Here is a 24582-nt window from a genome sequence, read left to right as displayed (position 1 = left end):
TAAAACCTACCCTGAGATCCAGCCCATGCCGCAAACCAGCTGACTCCTTGAGCAACCCAAAAGCCAAACCCAGATTTTATTCTCAACCCGAAGATGCACATTTGCTCAAGAGCGGTAACAATTTTTTCTTATTATTATTCTTAGCTAGAACATCCAGCCTTTCAGCTTGTGGTTGCTCAAGGTAAAAAATCAGCACAATTTGAACTGTGATCAATCAAAACATAAAATGAATGCTGTGTTTTATTTAATAAACTCCAGCAACACAAGGCTGCCTGGTAGACAAAATGTAATTTGTTTTGGATGTAAAGGTGGAGAAATAATTGTTTTTCTTCAAGGCAATTAAAAAAAAAAAACATTTCTGTATTAATAGAAAGGAAGCTGCCAGGCTAAAATTCATATTTAATAAACTATTTTTTCTGTTCCCTTATATTAGCATTCAGAGATTGTCAATTCTTGTTATTTTCCTCAAAGTCAAGAAGTCATCACGTGTCACTAGGAAGTCATTACTACTGGTATTAGGAGCTTGCCTGAGAACTACGCGGTTTGCTAAAAAACAGCTGAAAAGAGAGTGGGAAATGGCAGTTGCTGAATAGTTCTTGAAAATATGACTTAAGATGAAAAAAACACAGAGAAAGAGCAGAACAAGATAATGTCATGATTTTTAAGACAATCTCATGATTTGGAATCATAAGACAATTTTAAGACAGTCTTAAATCTTCTGCCGACTTTCTCAGCTTGCCTTAACCACGCAGAAGCCAGACCCCAAAGCTTATTGCAGTTACTCCAGAAAAACAACATCTCTTAATTAAAAAAAAAAAAAGTGTTCCTAAAAGAGTATTTAAATAACTACAAAAATGAAGTGATAAATTCAATGAAGAAACCACACCAAGGACTCTCTTTAACCGCACGATTCACTGGGACCTGAACAAGCAGCACCCTTTAAAACTTTCCCCTTTAGGGTTCACCAGGACAATGGTAGCATGCAAAAATAAAAACCAACTGGAATAGCCAGAGAGCTGTAAGAGTCAACTTTTATAGTACCAAAAAAATCACCCGTCACTGTAAGGGCCAATTCATGGTGATCAAGCCCTGTAGCCAGCCACAGTCTGGCACACAGGCAGGCAGCAGTCTCAACACGCTGGATATAGGAGCAAAGCTACGGTCCCAGACTCTCTTTTTTTTGCAGTGCAGATGGAGCACAGCAATGTCCCACAGAAGGTCCCATGTGGATGGGCACAGCGATGGTGGGCTGACACATGGTGCCCACAGGAGAATCCCCACTCCCAGGACACACTGTGGTGCTGCTAAGCTTGGGGCCGGGCTTGGTCCCCACCGGGACCTAAGGTGCCACGGTGGCCACCAGCACCTCGCGGTTATACATAGCCATCATCGCTTTTGGTAGCAATTAAGCCATGTAATGGGCACTTGGAGAGTATCAGGTTCCTGCTGCTTATGGGGCTGTATTAATAACTGGGGCTAAAACCATGCAGACAAACACAAAGGGGGGCAGAGCATCTCTATTGTACAAAACAATTGGGATGGAGAAAGGAGATTTCTCCGGAGCAGCAGCATTGGTGAAAGCAAAGCTCCCCTCGGCCCCCAGGGCTCTCCCAGCGCTGGAGCCCAGCCAGAAACTGGCTCAGGGGCCCCTTTCAGTTCCTGTGGAGCACATCCCTCTTTCTTTGCTATTTCAGTTAAAAACTGTGTTCCCCTCTCTTGCAGCCAGGCCGCCAGCACAGGAGAGAGATGCAGCCACAGACCTGAGCGGGTGCTGCCGAAACCATCCGTGACCCACCTCCACTAAACCCAGCATCAGCCATGAGCAGCTTCTTCTCACGCCTGGACCCACGGCGGGTGCCGTGGGGGGCGGCAGGCCATGCCCTGCGCACACGCATCCTGCGCACCAAGCCCGTGGAGTCAATGCTGGAGGGCACGGGGACTGCCACCGCCCAGGGTGCCAGGCTGGCCAAGGTCCTCACCACCCTTGACCTCATCTCCCTTGGTGTCGGGAGCTGCGTGGGCACCGGCATGTACGTGGTGTCCGGCCTGGTGGCCAAGGAGATGGCGGGGCCCGGGGTCATCGTTTCCTTCATCATCGCTGCTGTTGCCTCCATCTTGTCGGGTGAGTCGTGTGGGTGGATTTTTGAGTAACGTGCCATCTCGTGCATTCTCTGGCTCCATTCATGGGTGGACGCCTGGCAGGACCCATACTCAACAGCACAAGCTATGAGGAGTAGCAACTTCCCCATAGACTAAAAAACCCTTTCACACTGGGCTTATCCAGCTCACAAGGTGCACTGTCTCTCATTTCCCAAATATCAGACCAAACCTTGTACCGGGAGCGAGCAGCCCAAGCATAATTACCACGACGAGCTGCTGATGGCTTCCCCAAGGATGGAGCCTGTGGTCAATACATTTTGAAACATTTGAGAGTTTTGCAGCACGTGTCCCAAGCAGAGAGCGTGGCCAAGCCACAGCACTGGAACAAGAGCACAACGTGGCTTGTGGGAAACCCTGCTTCAACAGGAAGGATATCGGTGGCTTGGGTAGCACCGGGGCCAGCTTCTTTTATTGTGGACATTGCTAACAGTTAAAAAATTCCTCAATTAGTTTTGGAGTTGATTTTATTGGCTCCTATTCATGCAGGATCGCTCTTTGAATTTCCAGACAAAACCCCAACAAACAAATGTGCGGAGAGAGAGGAATTATGTATTTCAGTGAAAAGCCGGTGAATTCCATCTCCTCCATAGGAACCCAGCTGAGCATATGGCTCGAGCTGTGGTTTCCACATGAAGGCAGTACTGCTGGCATTTGTCCTTTCCAGATCAGTGCTAACACGATGATGTGATGTTCCTGCTTGCCCTGCTCAGAGGACTTTGCATGCTGTGTCAGTCTGGTATCCAGCTTTTATCCGCGGGTTGGATAAGGAAACTTGAGTAAATGGCAAAGAGCTTTGATAGAAGACAGGAACAGCAAACACAACAAAATGACCCGGCTCAGCTTTTCAGGTCTCTGGATTTTTGTAGGGGAAGGTGGAAGCACATCATGCTCTTTCCCTGGAGGTTACAGTGCTGCTCCATGGAGATCCCACCAAAGTCCATGCAAATTTGAACCCCCTACACCCCTGCAGCCCAGAGGCACAACCCTGGCGCAGCACGGGGATGCGTGTCACGCTCTCCCCAAAGCCATGCCAGCAAAAGATCCCAGCGCAGCTGGCTGGGGACCGCCACACTGACAGTCCTGCCTCCCTGCTCCCCAGTTAGACCCTCAGTGACAAGGCAGCTCAGACCCATTTACCACTGGTTCAGTCCAGAACAAGAGCTGAGAGCATGCGATGAGATCCAATGCTCATTTGAGATCCCAACACAACAAATGAACCAAACCACCCATTTTTTAACCCAGGTGGTAGATAGCATCAGTGTCTTTATCCTTTCCCACTGCCCACTTTCTCTCCTCTGTGGGGGTTTCGCTGGCCATGATGCAAACCAAGAGCAAACAGATCCTGGGTGGGTCTCACCCAAAAAAAACCCAAACCCACACTGTCCTCCAAAAGGGGCTTTTTCACCCCAGACGCAAGCCCTGCCCCGCAGCGGGGAGCTCCTCCCGCCTTCGCCCACAGAAGCGCGCACTGCTTCCCGCTCAGCTTTCATCTCCGCTTGCTTTTGTAGCCCTGGAAAGGTGTTTTGCAAATGATGCAGTGTTCTGATAGTCTCCTTGGCTGCTTCCTCACTTCATCGTTGACGCTGCTGTTGTTTATAACAGCAACACATTTTGGCAAATCTGAGCAAGGGCTCAGGAGCCGGATGGGCTATCAGGCTTACAGGGGAAGTGATTTCAGCTCATGCGTCAGTCCCGGTGTACCAGGCACTGAGCTCGGGCAAGTGTGCACAGACAGATTTTAAGGAGTTTCTCACAGTTTTAAGGCCAGATGGGACCACTAGATCACCTGCTTTTCCATAATGTATTGAAGAACACAGAGTCAGATCCCACTGCCTGCAAAGTGAGCCCAGGAGGGTTTTGGCTAAAAAAGCCCCTTCCAGAAAGCTCCCCTGGGCAACAGCCACGGGGAAGCCCTGCCAGGCAGGTCCCACCAGTGGGAAATCCCTAAATCCCTCCGTGCTGTTTAACACGGTTTCAGATAGGGATTTTTCCAATTTCATCTACCAGACAAATTCCAGTTATGACTTCCCTTAGGTTTAAGCAACATGTGCCCCGCCAAGGTACTTACAGACATCATTGATTAAACTGATAAATTAAATCAATATCTCTTTCATCCTCTCACTGGAAGGCCTTTTATTCAGGTCTCAAACAGAAACGTTTGCCCAACTTCCCTCCACAAAGCCTCTAGCACAGGGGACACTGCAGGCTCCCTCCATCAGCTGCAACCACCGGGATTTCTCCACTCTCACTCCCGTCTCTAACCAAAAGCCCTTCTTGGCAGAAGTCAGCAGTTTGCATCTTACCCAACCCCATTACCCTCTCCACAGCCTTTTCCACCAGCTGCTGCTTGTCCTTTTAGTGGTCTCCTTTCCTAAAGTAGAACAACCTTGTTGATCACGTTTTGCAAACTCCTTCCTTTGAGCGCAGGCAAGGGTCAGGTCCTCCCCCATGATGGTTACCGGTGTGGGATAGCTTTCCCTGCCACACAACCCCGCAGGCTTTGGTGCCAGGCTGTGCAAGAAACAAAGAGACTCTCTCTCCCACGGAAACTGCTCTGCAACCCCAGCAACCCTGGATGGGGATTTCAAGCACCAAGCCACACAGTTTTGGAGCACTTTGCCATGCTCTTACCTGGTACCCATGTGGGAGCAGGCTCAGTGACAGCCAGGGTACACAATGGAGCAGGGGACAGCTGAGCATATGCCTCAGGTGCTGCCTGGCTGCAGGACAAGGGCTGGGATCAGGGGGCTCCAGCTGCAGCTAATCATGAGCTGCTTGGGCAGTGCTGGAGAACTGGGAGTTCTTTTTCTGAGGAAGCTTTCTTTGTGGAGCTGCCTTTTATATATCTGCACACAGTGATCATGAGACACAATGGACAGGCTCAGTGGCTTGCTGAAAATAGGATTTTGCCATATACCTGCCGCGATAGATTGGCTGTTCTTGTTTAACGAAGGATGGTCCCTCTGGATTTGTTGCGTGGTAGCATGAATTAATTGGTGTTACCTCCAGAACTGCTGAAAGACCCCTTCCCAAAGGCTTGTTTCACCTGAAACATCATTCCCATTGTGCCAGTAACCTGTGGGATGTCTCATGGTCCCTGTGTGTCCTCATGCCAGGCGGCAGTGGGATGGTCAGCATCCACACCACGGCCACCACCGCCCCGGCACACCGAAAGCAAGGCAGCAGCCAAGAGGGTGCACTGAGCTGTGGTGCTTGCACCAGCCCCTTGTACCACGGGTTGTGCTGCCCAGCGGCTGTTGCAGCACTGGAGTTTGAGGTTGAAGCTAGCACGGACTTAGTGGTCCCTCCTCCTGCCCTGCCAAGGCACTGCTCACCAGCAGAAGTCCCCACCAGGCAGATCAGGATGCCCAGTGTGACCCCAAGCCACTGCTAACACAAAAACATCTAACCCGTATACATGCGCTGTATAGAAAGCTGCTGGCTGCCTCGCCTCCTACCCCCAAACAAGATAAATCAGAGAATGAAGAGGTCAATTAAACCTGAAAAATGGGGTGTTGTAGATGGGATCTTGGAAGGGACAATGTCATGGACCAAACTGCTCAGCTGTGTTTATGTCCTTCTGAATAATGTCAATAACTGTATAATTACACCAGCATAATGACTGTCACACCAATTACACAGCCTAGCTGATATTCAAGGAAAAGGAGTGGTTTTCTGCAAAAAGACTGCTCTTCCAAACAACCATTGTGTTGGTTTGTTTTCTGCAGAAACTTGCAATCACTCTTGATTGGGGGGGAAAAAAGGAATCTGTCTCCAAATTCAAAGAGTCGTGGTGGGGAGAGCGTGCCCAGCCTCAGCCTGCACTCCCGGAGCCGGGCTGGCTGTGCAGGGGCACCGGGAGAGCTGCATCTCTCCGGGTACTGGCAGACAAGGTGCCAAATAGCCGGGGCTGCCAACGAGCAACTGAGTAACTGAGTAACACAGTTTTATTATGCAGTTGTATTACAATAATAATAATAATAATACACTACTGATGCAGCAGAGATTAGTGAGATAAAATCTGCACCCTAATAAACTATGATATTATCTTCCTTTTTAAGCAAAGAGGGAAGTGCTGTGAACCCTGTTTCTGATGGAGGACCTACAGCACCACAAAGCAAAGTGATTTGATTAATGCCATCCAATACGGCCAGTGGCAATCAGGAATGGATGGCAAATCTTGCATTTCATGTCCTCCAGACTGGATACTTCATGCTATGATAAAAAATAGTTTATTTTCTTAATATATGCTGATACCTAATGGAGATATCCACAACATGTTGCTGTATACAATGCACAGTGAAAGATTACTCTTCTATTTTGGGATCCTAGTAGAGTAATTGAAAACTCAAACATTTTATACATATTAATATCTTTGCTTTGCCATTATCATTCAGTATCAATAACAATCCTCTTTAAGCCTTATCTTATCATTGGCTAAAAGTAGAGCTGCCTCCAAGTAAGATGATATGATTTTTAAGGCCATCAAAGAGAGAAACTAGATACTTGTCCCCATCAGAGCACCTGCTTCATAAATCATTCAGGCCTGTAGTTATCTGTGAATGTCTTACCTTTGCCGCGTGCATGCATTTTTTCATCAGCTTTGAATAATGACTGTCTGTAGGGCTGGATGATGGGGATGTCTTGCTGCTCCTGCAGTTGGGCCTGCTTTACAGAAATGGAGTTTTGAAGAGTCCCGTTGAAAAGCACTGCCAGAATCATGCATGCAAGTTAAACAGCGAATGGAATATAAAAATCCTCCAATACCTAGAAAAGAAGCACCACCAAATTCAGCTTAGGGATTCAATAATTCTGTGTTTGTACTACGTAAAAACTGCACTTACAGTAAGAGCAGCGACCTCATAACATTTTTATAAATTATTCATTCTTCTATCTATACTGAACTGATTGCAGTTTTGAAGCAATTATTATCTTCTAAATAGAGAAAAGTAGTTGATAAAGAACTCGATAATTACTACGTGTTTACACAACGATAGCAGCAGCACTAACCTGTTAACCCATATGAGCTGAACTCGGGTCTTCAGGGCAGGGGCTTAATCAGTGTTAAACATGCAGGATGCAGTGTGGCCTTCCAGCACTTGTTCTGACTAATATTTGGGGAATTTATGACTAAATCCATCCATTCCTTTTAAATAAAAGCTAATGGTTGTTTTAAGACAGCAATGTGTCAGGGTCAGGATTTGTTGAAAAGTATCCTGACATAGTAAGTACACAAGGAGTTTGGAAAGTATTAAAGTCCACTGAAATCTCCTCCCAAACAGTTGCAGTTAAATACTTCTTTTTGCTTTTCTTTTCTTCTACAAAGTTAGTTTTGCAATTATTCTTCAGAATGAGACTTACATGTAACATTTTTAAGTATTAAAATAACTTACATTCTCTATGTAAGATGGCTTCAAACTCCTCCTGCATGGGTACAGATGAGAGCAGGGATGATCAGGGCAGTGCTCGTGCCTGGATCTGCATAGCAATAGCCCAAGATAAGTGTTTGGAGATTGCACAGTCGGGGCAGGGAGAGGTGTAGCCTTGTGTGACCCCTCCTGTGGCATCTTGCTCTAGGATGAGGCTGGGCAAGACTGGTCCAGGATCTCATGCAGTGGCTATAACCATCCCTGACCTCCTTGTGGCCAAACACTGTCCTCTGGCAGGTCTCACTGTGACCACCTTTCCCAGGGCTATGATGTTTTCTGCAGCCAAAAGCACTGGGAGCTTGTCAGTATATAGGTACCACAAATAAAACATTTGAGAGAAACATTCTTGGCAAAAATCATATTATGGTGTCACTGTTGGATGGGGAAGAAGAGGTATCTATCACCATCAAAGCTCCTGCAGGGAAGCGGTGCTGCAAGGACTGCACCACCAGTACTGCCCAGTTCTGCTCCCTGTGCCTGGATTTCCCCCCAGCTTCGGTTGTACGTCTGTGGGGGCTGTAGCTGGCCATGTCGGAGGGTCCCACATCAGGGACACACACCTGTGAGAAGGCTCTTCTACAACAGGCTGTAAACATTTGGGTAGTTTGAACTGTGTATCCTCAAAAATGTTCCATCACAGCTTGATTTTAATGGGAAAATGGGCTGCTTTTTAAGCCAAGCAACTGGGGAGGGAGGGTCACCACGGCCCCCTGCGATGTCTCTGGGCTCCTTCTGTTGCTGACTACAGCCAGCATTCTGATGCTGACTACAGCCTGTACCTCCTGGCACCTCCAGGCAGGTGGGACCAAGGCAGTTTTACTTTCTCCTTTTCCAAGCACGTTTTCTTTATGTTGCTTCGTATTTTTCTAAACAGGCGTTTGCTACGCTGAGTTTGGCGTGCGGGTCCCCAAGACCACAGGCTCTGCCTACACCTACAGCTACGTGACGGTGGGGGAGTTTGTGGCATTCTTCATCGGCTGGAACCTCATCCTGGAGTACCTTATTGGCACGGCTGCGGGCGCCAGCGCCCTCAGCAGCATGTTCGACTCGCTGGCCAACCACACCATCAGCCACTGGATGATCAACAGTGTCGGGACGTTGAACGGACTAGGTGCGTCACGCCGTGCATAGCTACCCACATTAACTAGGGCCTGAAAAGTAATTGGAATCTCATCAGAAGTCAGATGTGGATATTAGGCTTCATTCATTATTTACCATCCATCTGCCTCTGGTACATTGCCTTTGCAGTCTGGTTCACAGACGGGATTCGGGAGGATGGGATACATGATACTTTGAGCCCCTTTGGGATGAGCTGGCATTTAGCAGAATAAGCACCCAGAAAAATTAGTCGAATGTCAGAGGCTAATGACAGCGCAGGAGCACTTCACCCAGTGCAAGCACTCTGCTTGATCCCATTAAGGCACATGCAGAGCCTTGTTAGAGAGTACAAGCTGGTGTCTGCAGCACTGCCATGTAGAAACTCGGGGCTGTGATGGTGCTGTATGACCAGCAGTTCCAGCAACAGTCCATGGTTCCTACCAGTAAGTAAAACAGCTAGCTGTCCTGTACCTGTGTCATGAAAACTTAATGTTTGATTGAGTTTTAATTAGTACTTGGCAGATACATGTTATGCAAAATGGGACCTGATCATTTGTTTGCTGCTCTCCCAAAACTCCTAACAGTGTCTTGAGGCATCAGGATTTATCACCTTAATAAAACAGCTTTAGCTAGCAGAGGCAGGGGCATCTGGAGACCACCTTTGCAATGAGATCGAGTTCTGCAAAGCCTCAGGGTCTGAAGAAGCATTTTTAAAAGCCCCCACAGAGTTTCTGGAGATGCTGTCCACAGCTATGGATGGAGAGTTACACACCTCTTTTCTCTTACCCAGGGAAAGGAGAAGAGTCATACCCTGACCTTCTTGCTCTGGTCATTGCTGTCATTGTCACCATCATCGTGGCCATGGGGGTGAAGAACTCGGTGGGGCTGAACAACGTGCTCAATGTCATTAACCTGGCAGTCTGGATCTTCATCATGATTGCTGGTCTCTTCTATGTCAAAGGTGACAACTGGTCTGAAGGGCAATTCCTGCCGTTCGGATGGCCGGGGGTAAGTCCTGGGCACATGGAGGGACATGCAGCACCTAAGCGATGCCACCCACCTGCCACACGCTCAGCTTTGCTCATGTTATACACACCCTACTTCCACTGTACTCTCCAAATCTCAACCCTGCCAAACCCACCTGCGCTTTGGCCAGGGACCTCCAACTTCCACCACTGCAGGCTTGGATCCAGACCTCCTTGCTCCACCACACCCAAATGGTATGGCAAAGCTTTGCCTGTATCTCCTGCCAGCTCTTAGAATAAACTCAGAACTTTTCCAAAATACCCTCCTGGAGAGCCAAACTCTACGTGAAAGTATACACCAGGAAATGCCACTAATTGCCAGGCGATGGAGCAAAATGCAGTGGCCATCCGAGACAGGGCGCTCAGGAGGAGCTGGCTCAGCCTCTGCGGAGGGGGAGATACTTGTGTTGGCTGGTTTTCAACAACAATGTTCTCAAGCATTTGTTTTGAGCACTTCATAATGCCACCTGCCAGTACTTATTTTATGGATGTTCCCTCAAAGCTTACTGAGAATTTGGACATATTTGGTTTTTTTAGCTTGCTTGCACTGGTTTTTATCCAAGGATGAACAGAGACTGAAAATATCTCAGCTGGCCTAAACCCAAGATAATTTCTCAGATTTACACTGCTCGACTCCATCGGGGTTTTGTGCAGAAAAATAAGCAAGAAAGTAAAGTAAACCAAGAGTCTTGATTACTGAAAGGGTCCCAAGCTGCCATAAAGTCCCTGCACCTCCCTTCAGTAAATCAGTACCTCTGCCAGAGGACAACAGTGAGGAGAAGAGCACTGAGGCCCATTTGAGAGCAGAGGTCATATTTACCTTTGGATTGTGCTTGGCGTTTTATGCCATACAATAGGAATGAAAAAGAGCAAATAGAAAATAGCTGCTTTGCTCTAGTTCAACCCACCAAATATCTCCTGGCAAAAATATATAGTTTTAAAAGATACAAATCCGAAGCACATCAACATCAATAGGGTCTTCCCATCATTTTCAGCTGGTTGTTTGACTCCCAAATTGTTTGTAAAAGTAAATCCACCATAGCACAAGCATGAGATCCCCAGGAGCATAGGGGATACTTTAAAAAGGTAATTACATGTAGTCCCCTGAAATAGGTGAATTTTACTGTCTGCTCCATCACTAGACAGCTGAGATGACAGAGATGTGATGGACACGTGGTACCCAGCTAGCTAGCTAGATGTATGCGAGAGTTTTACAACTGCAAATCATCTCACTCCTTACAGCCACACAGTCTTTAGCCTGCTTCAGCGTTTCTTCCCTAGAAATGACCTTGCTAATACTGTATATTTTTTAAAATCACATTAAAAAATAACTAAACAGTACAAATAATTCCTCATCCAAGTGCTCCAACGTGTGCTCCTAACCTGTCTGCAGCTTCCAAGCAAAACAGAGGTTGTTTGGAAAGCGGCACACATCTGACTGTTGCTGCTCTCTTCTGCTTCCTCTGCTAGCAGATCTTGCTGCCACATGAGACATCTTGCTAAGATGGAATGTGTAAACATGCTCCAAATCCCTACTAATATAAATGGATTTGGGGCGGAGTATTGTGAAAGCAAACCTGAAATTAGTTAATTGTCTCCTCTGTCGCTGCCAGGATCTCCCAGCAGATTTGGGCACTGCGCGGGCACAGGTTTGTGGTGCACCACGAGTGAGCTGCAGACGCCTCCAGTGACTCAGGCCGCACGTTGAAATCTTTTCCCTAGTCCAGATCACTGGGTTATGGGTGTTCCCAGGGTCAGTCCCCAGATGGGAACACCCAACTTGACGTGTGCAACCCCTGATCTGCCCCACTCACCCTTTAGCTCAGACAAGGCAGAACTGGGCTCCTTCATTTCTGCTCAGTTCCCTCTCCTTGGTTGGGTGCCAGCCTTCCTCCTGGCACTCAGATGCTCGATCCTCCACACAGGTGCTCAAAGGGGCCGCGACGTGTTTCTATGCCTTCATTGGCTTCGACATCATTGCTACCACGGGAGAAGAAGCAAAGAGTCCCAACACCTCCATCCCCTATGCCATCACAGCCTCACTTGTCACGTGCTTGACAGCATATGTGTCCGTAAGTACTAGCTATACATACGTAAATGTACATAAATATATATGTATGCATATATATACACACACACAAAAATATACATGTGTCGCTATATATATAGTGTGTCCCTTCTGGGCATCTGTGTGGCTCCCCTCCCCATGAGCCAGGGTTCCAGTCTGACCCTCGGACAAGGGCCCTTTCTTTGGTGGGAACTGAGACAGCTGTGTTTCCGTGTGACTGCAGTGTCCTGCCGAGGCTCCCCTCGGCCCCAGCCCAGTTTGTCCCCAGGCTCCTGTCACCCTGCCGAGATCCCTCTGCCAGCTGCAGGGAGATGGTGGCGGCTGTTTTTTTCCTCACGCCTCATCCCCATCCACAGCTATTTTTGCATTCAGGAGTGCAGCAAAGCGGAAGGAGCAGCAGCACTGCAGCAACCTTTCTCCGTGTTTTTGGGAAAAGCAGCACTGCCTCTGCTGGAGATACGGGAGAGGGCCCAAGTGAGGGGGAGGATGGGCAGGGATGGCCATGCAAGAGATATCCAGCTGCTCTGCACCCCAATAAATGCATGTCTGTACTCAGGGATTTTCCCTGTAAAAGAGCAAAATTGAGTCACAAAGGAGAAAAAATATTGTTCTGATCATTTCAAAGAAACTCACCCACTGCCTCTCCTGCAGCGTGGTGGGCTTGCCTCGAAACCAATTTCTCTTTGGCTCAAATAGGATTAGAGCGTTGCCCCAGGCAGTGCTATCTTGGGTTTTGGGTCTGTCCCATGGGGAGGGCATGACTCAGGCAGCGCTGTCCCCACACAGGAACATGGGCAATGCGAGTGTTACTAACCCCACCGAGTCCCACCAGCCTTCTGCATCACCACTGCAGCAAGGCTCAAGGTGTCGCCTTGTTGCCGTCGGAGGCCTTACCTCTACCATTTTACATCCCCTCCACAGGGGACATAGGGATATAATCTCAATCAGACTTGAAATTTTTTGGCTTTCCACCCTTGAGAAGCAGCCCCTGTGCCCTGCGAGTCCCCAGCTGACACCCACGTCCTGTTCCTCTCGCCTTCCCCAGGTGAGCATCATCCTCACGCTCATGGTGCCCTATGATGCCATCGACACCGAGTCCCCACTGATGGAAATGTTTGTGGCCCATGGCTTCTACGCAGCCAAGTTCATTGTTGCCATCGGGTCTGTGGCTGGCCTGACCGTCAGCTTGCTGGGCTCCCTCTTCCCAATGCCGAGAGTCATTTATGCCATGGCTGGTGATGGGCTGCTCTTCAGGTCAGTCATGCCCATGCTGGCATTTATTTTTTCCCCCTTGGGACCTAAAGGGAAGTATACTGGGAGGGACAGGGACTGTCCTGCACCCTGACAGCCTGGTGCCATGACTGCAGGGAGCAGCAGGCATGCACAGACTCAGTGCTTGCAGAACAGGGCACACACCAAAGCAAAATCCTGGGGAAAAAAATCAGGATAGATCTACGGAAAAGTTTCTCATTTGGTGCTGGTACCTAGAGATTCAGCTTATGGGAGGATAAGCATTTAATTCAAGAGTTACTTGCAAAGGAGAGCAGCTTATATGCATAAAATCTTGGCGCTTATTTGCAAGTGTCCAAGTGCCCATTTCAGATCTGGTTAGACCTAGATCTAACCCCAGAGCCAGTCTCAGCAGTATTTCCAGTCCCCAGCTGTCCAGAGTCTAAGCACCAAAAAGCATCAAGAGCTGAAGGGATCACAGCTCTGAGCCTGGCCCCTCTAGCCGAGTAAGAGTTATTGTGACGGAACCACTGCCATCTGCAATTTAACCTTCTGCAACTGTTTTGCACTCCAGATTTTTGTCCCACATCAGTTCTTACACGGAAACTCCCGTAGTGGCTTGTATCGTCTCCGGATTCCTTGCAGCACTGCTCTCCTTGCTGGTCAGCCTGAGGGACCTGATAGAAATGATGTCCATCGGCACACTGCTCGCCTACACATTGGTCTCCGTCTGTGTCCTGCTCCTCCGATACCAGCCTGAGAGCGACATCGATGGCTTTGTCAAATTCCTCTCCGAGGAGCACACCAAGAAGAAGGAGGGCATCCTGGCCGACTGCGAGAAGGAAGCTTGCTCCCCAGGGAGCGAAGGAGAAGAGTTCACTGGCCCACCGACCAACACATGCGGGGCAAAAAATCTGCCGTCGCTGGGGGATAACGAGATGCTAATTGGGAAATCTGATAAATCCACCTACAATGTGAATCACCCCAATTATGGCACGGTCGACATGACCTCAGGGATAGAGGCAGATGAGTCTGAGAACATCTACCTCATCAAGCTGAAGAAGTTGATTGGCCCTCGCTACTACACAATGAGGATCCACCTTGGACTGCCGGGGAAAATGGACCGCCCCACGGCAGCCACCGGCCACACAGTGACCACCTGTGTGCTCCTGCTCTTCGTCCTGATGTTCATCTTCTGCTCCTTCATCATTTTTGGGGCAGACTACATCTATGAGCAGAGCTGGTGGGCTGTCCTCCTCGTCGTGCTGATGATCCTGCTCATCATCGTGCTGGTGTTTGTGATCTTGCAGCAGCCAGAAAACCCCAAGAAGCTGCCCTACATGGCACCTTGTCTCCCCTTCGTCCCTGCCTTTGCTATGCTGGTGAATATCTATCTCATGCTGAAGCTCTCCACAGTTACGTGGATCCGATTTGCCGTCTGGTGCTTTGTGGGTGAGTCTCAGATTCATTTATTTTAATTTTTTAACTGACACTTTTTTGAAAGGATGTTAGTAATAACTTCCCTAATTAGAGTGCTTAGGCTGATGCTTCTTCAGCTCTGACATACCTAGTCCTTTGCATTTGCCCCTTGTCAGCCTGAAGTTCTTAGAAACCTCAGTTAATCAAGCCCCCAAACCATAGCTAAATGGAAAAGTACACCTCCAGAAAATGTCAGTTTGATGGAAGTAAACTGCTCCATGCAAAGGTGACTATTTTGATGAGTCGTTTGATGCAAAGTAGGTGGGTTCTGGAAATTGCCTTGCAGGCAGGTTTCCTACAGAAATCTGCCTGCTTTCTTGCTATTTCACCCACTTGAGCTCTTCAGCAACCCACACCAAAATCTCAGCACTGTGTTTCCAAAGCCCAGAGCTGCCCAGCCCCAACAGCCCTGGGAGAGAGAGAGCCAAGGGATCTGTGGATTGTATCTCCTTTTCTTCGTCTAAGTCCTTAACTTTGTGGCAGGGGGATCTCGGGATTCACAGGCTCTGTTGTGGACCTTTTTTGCCAAATTTAGTCTTCCTGGCACATAGCCAGGAGCCTGGCATGTCCATAGTTTCCCTTGCTTTACACTGCAACCCACTTACTCCACAAACCCAGGAGAAAAAGAGCAGCTCTCATAGCTCCTCCTGAAGGCTCTCAAGTCTGGACTATAGAGAACTGGAGCAACAAGACAATATCAAAGCCAAGGACTCTTTACAGAGAAATAATAAGCCTATGGGTAAACATATATATTGCAGCAGCCCAGAGGAGCCCCAGTTGCAGACAACAGACTCTGAGCATAGTGCCAGCACCCAAAAAAACTATCCCTGGCCAAGTATCCCACCAGCAGCCCTCCCCTTTGGGAGCAGGGTTGAGGGTCCTGGGTTGAGAGGGAGAAAGTTGTGGGGAAAGAGAATGAGGATTGATGCAAAGGTCATAGTCAGCTGCCACCTCCCATAAAGGCAGGAATCACCCCTCCTGAAGGAGGGGCGGGCAGGCACAGTCCACCACACCAGGCTCACCAGCCTTCGTGCTTTTCTCAGGTGCCTCCTGACATTTGTAGATGTTTGAACTCAGTTGTCAGAGCCAGGAGATGACATGAACAGACCTTGGATCTCCCTCTGGTGTCTCAGAGAGTTTAGAGTATTCTCATGGTTTCCACCCTTTTGGGGGAGGCTGTTACCACATTTTTCCCCCATTTTGCTATTCCCTCTTTTGCTTTGGGGTGAGGACTGCAGTTATCCTGGGTCAGTCCTGCACGACTGAGGTCCCATAGCAAAGCTCTATCTCTGAGAATCCACTTACCCCAAGCTGAGCTGTTGGGCGGTAGCTGCCACATGCACTCTTTGGGCTGGAGAAGACATGCTTGGTGGTTTTTTTGGCCCTCAAAGGCAATAGGTGAAGCTGCAAATCCAGGGAAAGCCCTTCTACCTGGAAGCAAAGATGGCTCCAAAGCACCAATTTAATCCGCTGTGATTAAATACTTTCCCCTGTGGGTACATCTAATACATCTTCAGCTGCCAGCAATGGCAACAAGTCAATTAAGCCACTCTATTAAGGTGTGATGGACTCCACCAGCCCCATCCATGGCTGCTCGACTGTTGGGGAGGCACATTCCATTTGTTTTTCTGATGGAGATGTATAGTCCTGCCACACAGACTCTGGATTTAACCTCACAAGCAGTCCCTCATGGCCAGTCCATGGCACATGGAGAAGTGTGCGTTTCTCTATGCACACGTCTGGGGCAGGTTAATCCCAGGATCCACTGGAAATTAGATCTCCAGATACATTTGCTTGTGGGCAAAGCATTGGTGCAGGAAGGTGAGAACAGGTAGGGCTAGAGGGAGAAGATGAAATGAAACTCTTGAGGGGAGGAGGACAGGATTTCAGAGCTGTTTTAATACCCAATACACTCATCCTGACAACCCTGCAGCACATGTGGCTGTGAGCACCAGCAGGACAGAGACTGAGAGCATGAGAAAATTCCAGAGAGAAAAGGGTAGCTGGGAGGGTAAGAGGGTGGAGATGCTGGTTGTCGGCACTTGGGAGCCTCCACACGTCTGCTGGGAGCTGCCGTCCCACCAAAGCTGCAGATGGCACAATCACGTGGCCAGCAGCAATCCCAGCTGATGTTTAAAACATACAGCCCTCAGGTCACAGCTGGCAGCCCGAAAACACAGCCCTGACAGCTTCAAAGAACAGACATCAACTACAACATACACTAGCTTAAAATATATAGGTATATTTACTTATGCTTAACCCTCATCAGCTGGAGCCAGCCCAGTGCTGGGTGGGAGGAGGCTGGCGGTGAGCCAGGTTGGATCCCCGACCCACCCCTGACGTGGGTTTTGGGGGGCAGGTGCCATTTTGGGGCATGGCATGTTTATAGCAATGTTTTATCCGGGGGCCGCGGTGCTGGTGCGGGTGGCTGGGGTCCAACCCTCTCCCTCTCACCCACTGCAGGTCTGCTCATCTACTTTGGCTATGGGATGTGGAACAGCACGCTGGAGATCAGTGCCAGGGAGGAGGCCCTCCACCAGAGCACCTACCAACGCTACGATGTGGACGTAGACCCCTTCTCCATGGACGACGGCTTCTCCAACGCCACTGAAAGTGAGGGCTACCCGGGCTGGGGTCCCTCTGAGGACAAGGGCTTCTCGTACCAGCAAATGGCAGGAGCAAAGGAAAGCCATCGGACGAGTAGCAGGTCGAAAAGCAAAGGAAGGCACAAACCGCCGTCAGAGGCTCTCATCGCCAACGACGAGTTGGACTACTCACCCGAGTAGTGGGGCGGGCAGCGGGGCGCCGCGCGCCCAGCTGATGAGGAAGGGTCCCCACGGCTCCCCCGTCCTGTCCCATCCTCCCTGGGTCCTCCACCACCACCCCGCTCACCTCCGGTCCTCGGGACACGCTCTGCGACTGCCGTTGACCACGAACCAAACACACCCGTGGCCCATCCCGGCTCCACCGGTCGGGTCCCACTTTGGTGAATGCCAGCTGATGCCCCGGCACCGGTTGATCTCCTGGCACCAGCTGCACCAGCGGAGGTGGTGGAGTGGGAGATGTGCCAAACTGGGAGGGCATTGAGAGGTGGAAGGAGCCGCATGAGGGGACGAGACGAGTTGTGCCCAGGGAATGTCCACCCTAGGGCCACAGCAGTGAGATGCCACTCTTACATTTTTGGCACTTTCTTAGCATGTGTGGTTTTTTTCTTTGAACCACCTTAGAAGTAATAGCTGAGCCAGAGGGACAGATGGGTAGGTAGGTACAAAATGGAGATGGACAAACCCCTTTCAAGGGAGTAGCTCAGAGGTGGATCCAGGGATGTTGGTCCCATCACACAGCGTTTCTGTGGCCCGTTCTGGAGCAAAGGCACTCGGTGCACACAGCAGTACTACCCCCGTGTCCATCCCCACACCCCAAATCCAAGCATCCCAAATACTGTGATTCAAAATGAGTCCGTGTCTCAATCAAACCTTGAAATCCCAGCATGGCTGAACATCCCAAATCTGTGGTTGGGAGCCTGGTCCCATTTCTGGTCACAGTGAGGGCTCAGCCCACCTTGTGCGAATGGTCAATGAGGACCACATGCCATTTCTCTGAGCATCACCGGTCTGAGGCTGGGCGCTGTTTTCATCACGTTGTGTCTTTTACAAAAATGACTACATTGTAATTCCTTCATTGTGGTGGGCACATTTCAGCGCTCGCTCTGGCCTCAGTGTTTCAGGGATGTGTCCGTGCCCCTGCAAAATAGCAACGTCCATGGGTCAGCCATGTCTTGGCAGGGCTGGGCCACATGTGGCAAGTGCCGAGGACTCAGCTGCTGAAATCTCTTCCCCTCCTGCCGTCTCCACCTTGTACCATTTTCTCTGTTTCTGACCCTGGCTTGGTGGATGCTGTATGAAAAAATACTAAAACGCTGCTCATTCTATAAATGTCTGTATTTCAGTTTGAAACCAAACAGACCTGGTGGCTCACAGGGCAGAGGTGGTCTGCAGGTGGACATTTCTCGTAGTTAAACTCTCCGGTACAGCCCAAGCATGGCCATGACCCCCAGCAGTGCCATCAGGTTCCCTGCTGCCAGCGTCTCCTCAGCACTATCGGTGGTGATGGAGTTTGGTTGCAGCCACCGTCTCCCCCAGCACAGACGGCAGCTGCACTGCTGAGTCAGCAATTAGCAACAGGTCCAGTTCTGGAGCCCATCACCAACATGCTTAGTTTAAAACACTGCAACAGAGGAACATCTTTTTGAAAAATAATAAGCAAGGAAGCACCCCATCAGACAGTGACACCCATCCTCCTGCCGGCTGCTGAAGGCTGCGGCCGGATCCATCCCCGGGGCTCCCCTGGATCAGCCCAAACCAGCCCCTAGTATCAGGGGCTGCTGCTGGCATCCCAGCAGACAATTTAACATAGGCAATGGCATGAGGCAGAATTTCCAACATGTGATGCTGAGAACCATTAACACTTTGGTTCACTGGATGAGGCTCAGCCCCCTGAAACACCTCACAGAGCCTGCCTGGCACCCTTTGTGGGCAAGGGGGCTGTCAGATGCAGAGGGTACCTGGACCCACACCCGTCCCCATCGCTCCTGGGGCTCAAGGGCTCGATGGAGAGGCTCTGGCCATGGCTGCAAAAGTTTCCCACCTGCAGCTCCTGTCTCAAACAGTCACAAACTACAGTCCTTTTCCCAGTGGAGAAGAGCATCCTATTCTGCAGATTTTAACCTGGAGCACCCCAGGAAAACCAAGAGAAGTTTGGCCTCCACGAGGACTTCAGGATGGGAACGAGGATTTGGCAAAAGGACCCATAAGCTTCGCTCTGGCATCCCCTCCCACTGCCCACCCCTACCACGCTTCTACAAGCAGAAATCCTGAGCATGTCCCACCGAAAAGCTGTTTGCAATGTGTGCACCACTCACGGGCCAGCTCGGGAAACCTTTCTGGCGGTGCCAAGCACCTCTCGCAAAGGTCACCTCTCATGCTTGGCTGCTCTCGTCCTCGATGCCTTAGAAGTACCCAAGAGAGATGGCACCTCGCAGGTCTGGCTTTACATTTTCAGGGAGAAAGATTGATGCTATTTTCCTACCAGCTCTTGTACTATACCATATCCAAGGGAGTCGTCTTCGTCCTGCTTCCACATGGTATTTAGGCATCTGCTGAACCACAAACTTGTGCCCAAGTACCCTGTCAAATCGAAGCCCGTTATTCCTTTTGCAGCCTTAATCTCTTGCTACAGAGCAGTTACCAGTACCAGTGTCTGTCGTCATGTCCGCTCTAGTTATGCTGTATAATTTGACAAGGGCTTGATCCCTTGCTCTTTGGCGCCTGTAGGAACCTCTCCATTGGACCCATGCATTGAGTGAAGCCCTTCGGCTGCTCTTGTTCCTGTTCACCCATCCTCCTTCCCCTTCCCAGGGAAGTGCCAGGACAGGACAGCTGTGCCATGTCCCCAGGACCACCAGGAAACAGCATTTGATGCCACAGCACTGTCTGGTGCAGATGGGCTGCTGTCAGCCTTTGCCGTGGCAGGGGGTGGGAGCTGTTCCCTCCTCCTGAGCCCACCACATCCCACCTAGCATTGGAGTGTAAGGAGAAGGCAGCCAAGTCGCAGGCTGGGGATTGCCTGGGTATCCCCACCCTGCTCCGAGCGGCAGTGTGTGGGGGACACATGGGTTCAGCCTCCGTTTGGAAGCTCGGGCGCTTTCCCTTGTAGCGGGTGTTGGAGTCTTCAGTGGGCACAAACAAAAGCTGCAAAGGCCAAAATGTTCAGGTGTGTCCATCACCTCTGGGCACCGCTGGCCCCAGGGGCGGTTTCTGATGCTGGGAGGAGGTGCAAGTGCTTGTTTTCCTGTAACCCCAAAATCCAAATTTCCCCCTGGGTGCCCCTCAGGGAGGTTCTCACACCCCTGACCCATCAGGAGGACACAGGCAGAGCAGTACCACGCTGCTCCCACTGCCGGTGAGAGGCACACAGCCCCCCTACGCCTGACAGCCCTCCGCAGGGCACGCACCCCCGGGTGCGTGATACAGACGGAGCGTAAATACCTCAAATCTTCCAGACGGACTATATAAGATCTCAGTCCCTCCACAAATTCACTCCGCACGGTTACGACCACTTGGTTACAAGGCCCAGCACGCCGGCATCCACGTGGCAGAGAAATCACGCCCCGAACGACATGGGATGTTGTAAATCCAGCTTGTAAATGATCTTCACTTTGTTTTGTTTGGTCTTTCTGATGTATATCTTGCATTTTTTGCAGATGGTACTTTCTGGTGTAACAATTCTCTGCAGTTCTGGTATGAAATTGGTGTATTTGTTAAAAAAAGTTTGTTCTATTAAAATTTTTTTTGTGGTTTCCAAAAGCCCATTGGTGCATTGTACAATGGGATCTTGTAGTGTGTCATGAGAAAGAAAAAAAATATGCAGATACGTTATGGAGTGATTTTTATTTTCAAATGATTGTGTTGTTGACAACTATACATATAATATATATATATTATCAAGATACCAAGAAAGAAATCTAAATTTACCAAAATCTGTATATTTTAATAAATGCATAAAGCTTTATTGTGTGCCTTTACATTTAAAAATCTAACAGGAACTAATGGATTTTTAAAGAAAGCCAGAGACAAATGTGTCTTAGTATCAGTTTCCACAGTAATGTAAATCTTTCAAATGAAAGACTAAATCAAAACATAATAAAAAAAATCCCATATAAATTTTGTTAAGCCAAACAGTACCTGAAGGTCTGACATTTTTTCAATGCTAAATTGAAGCTAGAGATGAACAAATCTTGCCTTAAGTAAGTGCTTCAAAATTTCCTTTGTAGAAGATCCATTTCAATGGGCTGACTTTGGTATTTACCTGCACTGTTGTGAAAAAAAAATGGTAATCACAGTAAAAAAAAAAAAGAAAAAAACCTAAAGCAAATGACCGCAGGTTGACTATTGCAGGGTGAAGCCCCGGGGAGCATCGATGTCTTCCCATCTGCTCAGGGTGCTGCAGGCACCCACCTTTCCCTGGGGTTACTGGGGTGTCACAGCACCGTCACCCCCCTGCATGGGCACCGGGGCTGCTGGGAGGCAGGCGTTGCTCGCAGGACCACAGTCACCTCTCCCCTTTGGGGCGCTCAGGGCCACCAGTGTCCCCCCATGGGCTCCCTGCTGTTATTCCTGTTATTCAGGAATGGGGAGGCTGCCGGGTATGCTCCCCGTGAGGGGGAGCTATAGCTGGTCCTGGTGGAGCTGGGAAGGGCTCCACTGGGGCATCGGGGACCACCACACCGGGGTGACCACCAGAGCTCACACACACCACTCCATAGCTGATATTAGGCATGGCGTGGAGCAGTTTTTCCATTCAGGAGAATTATATTTGACTCTATTTTGAGGCTTTGGGTCAGCAAAGGAGCACCAAAAGCCTCCAAGAGCCAACAGCGCTGTGGTCAACCCAGCCTGGGAGAACCCCACAGGGGATTGGGGCGTTTTGGGAGGGCGTAAAGCAGGTATTTCAGCTCTGATCCTTTGAAAACTAGAAAAGTTTAATGTTCTTTGTGCTTCCTCCAAACACTTCCCCTCTGCAGTGCCAGCACTAATATCCTGTCCCATACTTGGCCCCATCTCCTCACGCCCCACGGTTGCAGATGTCCGTTTTCCCCGCAGCTGCTCCGGGGTTGTTTTGCTTTGTTTGGATTTTTCTTCTCTTCCCTGAAATAAAGCTTCTTCCTTCCTCTGAGCAGCTTGCCCAGGGCCTTCTAAGGGCTGGATCTGGGATTGGCCATCAGTAACCTGTGACCATGGGCAGGGCAAGCAGAGCCCCAGCACCAGCCCTTGCCGAGGGTCCTGAGCCCCGCGTGGCTGAAGATGTCAAGTTGCAGCCCGATGGTGTGCGCAGTAAAAAACCCATAAGCGCTGCCTGGCAGTGCTCATTCCTTATTGGGTCATGCACCACTGCCCGGGCCCCTCCAGCAACACCAACACCTTGCCAAAACCCCCCCTCAAGCATCTCAGACAGGTTTTCCTGTGCTTTTCCCTCCCATTTTGCTCCAGGGCCATTTGTAGGGCAGCGTTCCAGCAGCTTTCTGCTCTGAGGTCTCCCACGCCACCGTCGGCCCTGGGGTTAACTGGACAGAGCTACCGCTCGGCTAAAGCCACAGGCAGCGGCGCACAATCCACAATCCCCGGGCAGCCTGCACAAGCTGGCACGTCTGTGCACCACCCCTTCGCCCGTGGCACCCGCACATCAATGGCAGCACTTATAGCGTCTCTCCAGCGCATACAACAACTGCCTGTGCCCTGCCTGTGATGTAATGGGCACAAGTGTCCTGCTGCCAGTCCCGCGCCACTGCCCACCTCGGGTACATTGTATAGGATGGCAGCGATGCAAAGCCTGCACAACAGAGACATGTTCAAGACTGCTCGGCCTTAAAGGCAGATGCTGGTGTTGCGTGTCGGAGCTGGAAGGTGATGCACAGGCAGCCTGGGACATGACCAGCCCCTCCTGGAGCCTCCTTATTCACTCCTTTTAAATGTTCCCACCTTGGCTTCCCACATGGAGGAGGCAAGTTGTGGGAACTGCAGCATCCTTGCCCATGGCTGTGTCACCCAGTTTGGATTCTCCAACTGAAGTAGACCAAGATGAAAGGACAGTCCCTAATCCACCGAGACTTGACCAGCAGCCTTGTTTTCAAATTCTTCCCCATCATCCCAAACAATTTGGTTGGTCCTCTCCTCTGCTTGCTCAGTGCCCTCTCCTCCTACATGCAACACTACCTGGGGTCTCCCCTTTTTCCATGCTTGAACAGTGGCTATTCATCTTTTCCTGCTCCTGAAGCCTGGCTTGCACAAATTATTTGAACTGAGTTAACATCTCTGGGAACAGATGGGATTTTGTATTGACATAATTAAATTGCTACAGCCTCTGGTAAGGACAGAGTTAGATCTTGATCTTACGTGGTTTTAATCCGAGCAATGACCCCAGATCAGACTCTTATTTTAGTTGAGAGCACTTCCAGCAACATGACTTCTCAACTTCAGCACACCCAAGCAGTGCTGGGGGTGTATCTCCACCGCCTCAGTGGGTTTCTAAGTCTCCCCGATATGAAGAGTACCACGAGTTGGTACCTCTGGGGCAAGCTGCTGTCAGGAACATTGAAAGAACGAATGGATAAGACAGCAGTCAGTACCATGCAGGAAGATTACTCATATTTTAAACATTCCCCCAAAAAACAAAAGGTCCACTTAATTCCACAGCAGAGCAGAATCTCTCATCCTGAACTGCTATAAGAAAAAAATTCTTCAAAATCATTGGGAAACCCCTGTCATGGAAAAGCTAGCTATGGAAACACACAGGAAGGAAGGAAAAAAAGAAGCCAGTGGTTGCAGGTACTCTGTTATTTATTGTACAGTATTTCACTGAAAGTACAAAGGCATCATCAGTATTCACCAGAATTGTATTGTAACAGGTACATTATACTGCATGTTAATATGTACTACTTTAATGATGCAAGACAGAACACAAATTTAGAGGAAGAAAGCAAGGAGTTTAAAAAAATGTAAAAATACATTTTTAGTAACTGATCTGTACAAAGGAAAAAAGGAAACCAAACCAGAGTGCAGGGATTAGAGCCCCCGAAGTCATTTAAAACTATATAAAAAGGCACTGTTATCTACCGTGTAATTAGGACCCTTGGGTTCTGTTTCCTTCATACTGATGACTGTGGGAGTGGGGGAAATACTGTTACTAAAATGATCAAACTCATACAAAAGTATTTACAGAGAAAGGCAGAAAAAATTCCCCTACTCTTGTTCCAAAAGAGAAACATTTGCCCAGTTGGAGAGTACAGCCTTCCTCCCTACCCTCTCGCCCAAACCGCGCCAAAGCAGTGACCTTGAACAGGGGAAAGCAAATAGTGACATGGTGGGAGAAGCTGCCAGAGTCCTTCTAACAACAAACAGGGGAAAGCAAATAGTGACATGGTGGAAGAAGCTGCCAGAGTCCTTCTAACAACGGGAAAGTGTCTCTCTCATTTCTGTTTTATTGCTTTAAACTCTCCTATAATCAGGGGAGCTAGAAAATAAAATAAAAACCCTAA

General features: G+C 49.4%; 1 protein-coding gene across 1 annotated transcript; it reads left to right on the top strand.

Annotated features, from left to right (window-relative positions):
• The first annotated feature begins 1808 nt into the window (after nt 1-1808).
• SLC7A14 (solute carrier family 7 member 14) lies at nt 1809-17275 on the top strand. Its single transcript, XM_009280552.1, has 7 exons — nt 1809-2122; nt 8464-8700; nt 9478-9695; nt 11638-11784; nt 12826-13034; nt 13585-14462; nt 16953-17275. The coding sequence occupies exons 1-7, from the start codon at nt 1819-1821 to the stop codon at nt 17273-17275; spliced, it is 2316 nt and encodes a 771-aa protein (XP_009278827.1). The 5' UTR covers nt 1809-1818.
• The last annotated feature ends 7307 nt before the right edge of the window (nt 17276-24582 follow it).

This window comes from Aptenodytes forsteri, unplaced genomic scaffold (assembly GCF_000699145.1).
Source record: "Aptenodytes forsteri isolate BGI_AS27 unplaced genomic scaffold, ASM69914v1 Scaffold179, whole genome shotgun sequence".
Taxonomy (NCBI): domain Eukaryota; kingdom Metazoa; phylum Chordata; class Aves; order Sphenisciformes; family Spheniscidae; genus Aptenodytes; species Aptenodytes forsteri.
Note: the sequence above shows the minus strand (reverse complement) of the source record. Positions and strands in the feature narration are given on the sequence as shown.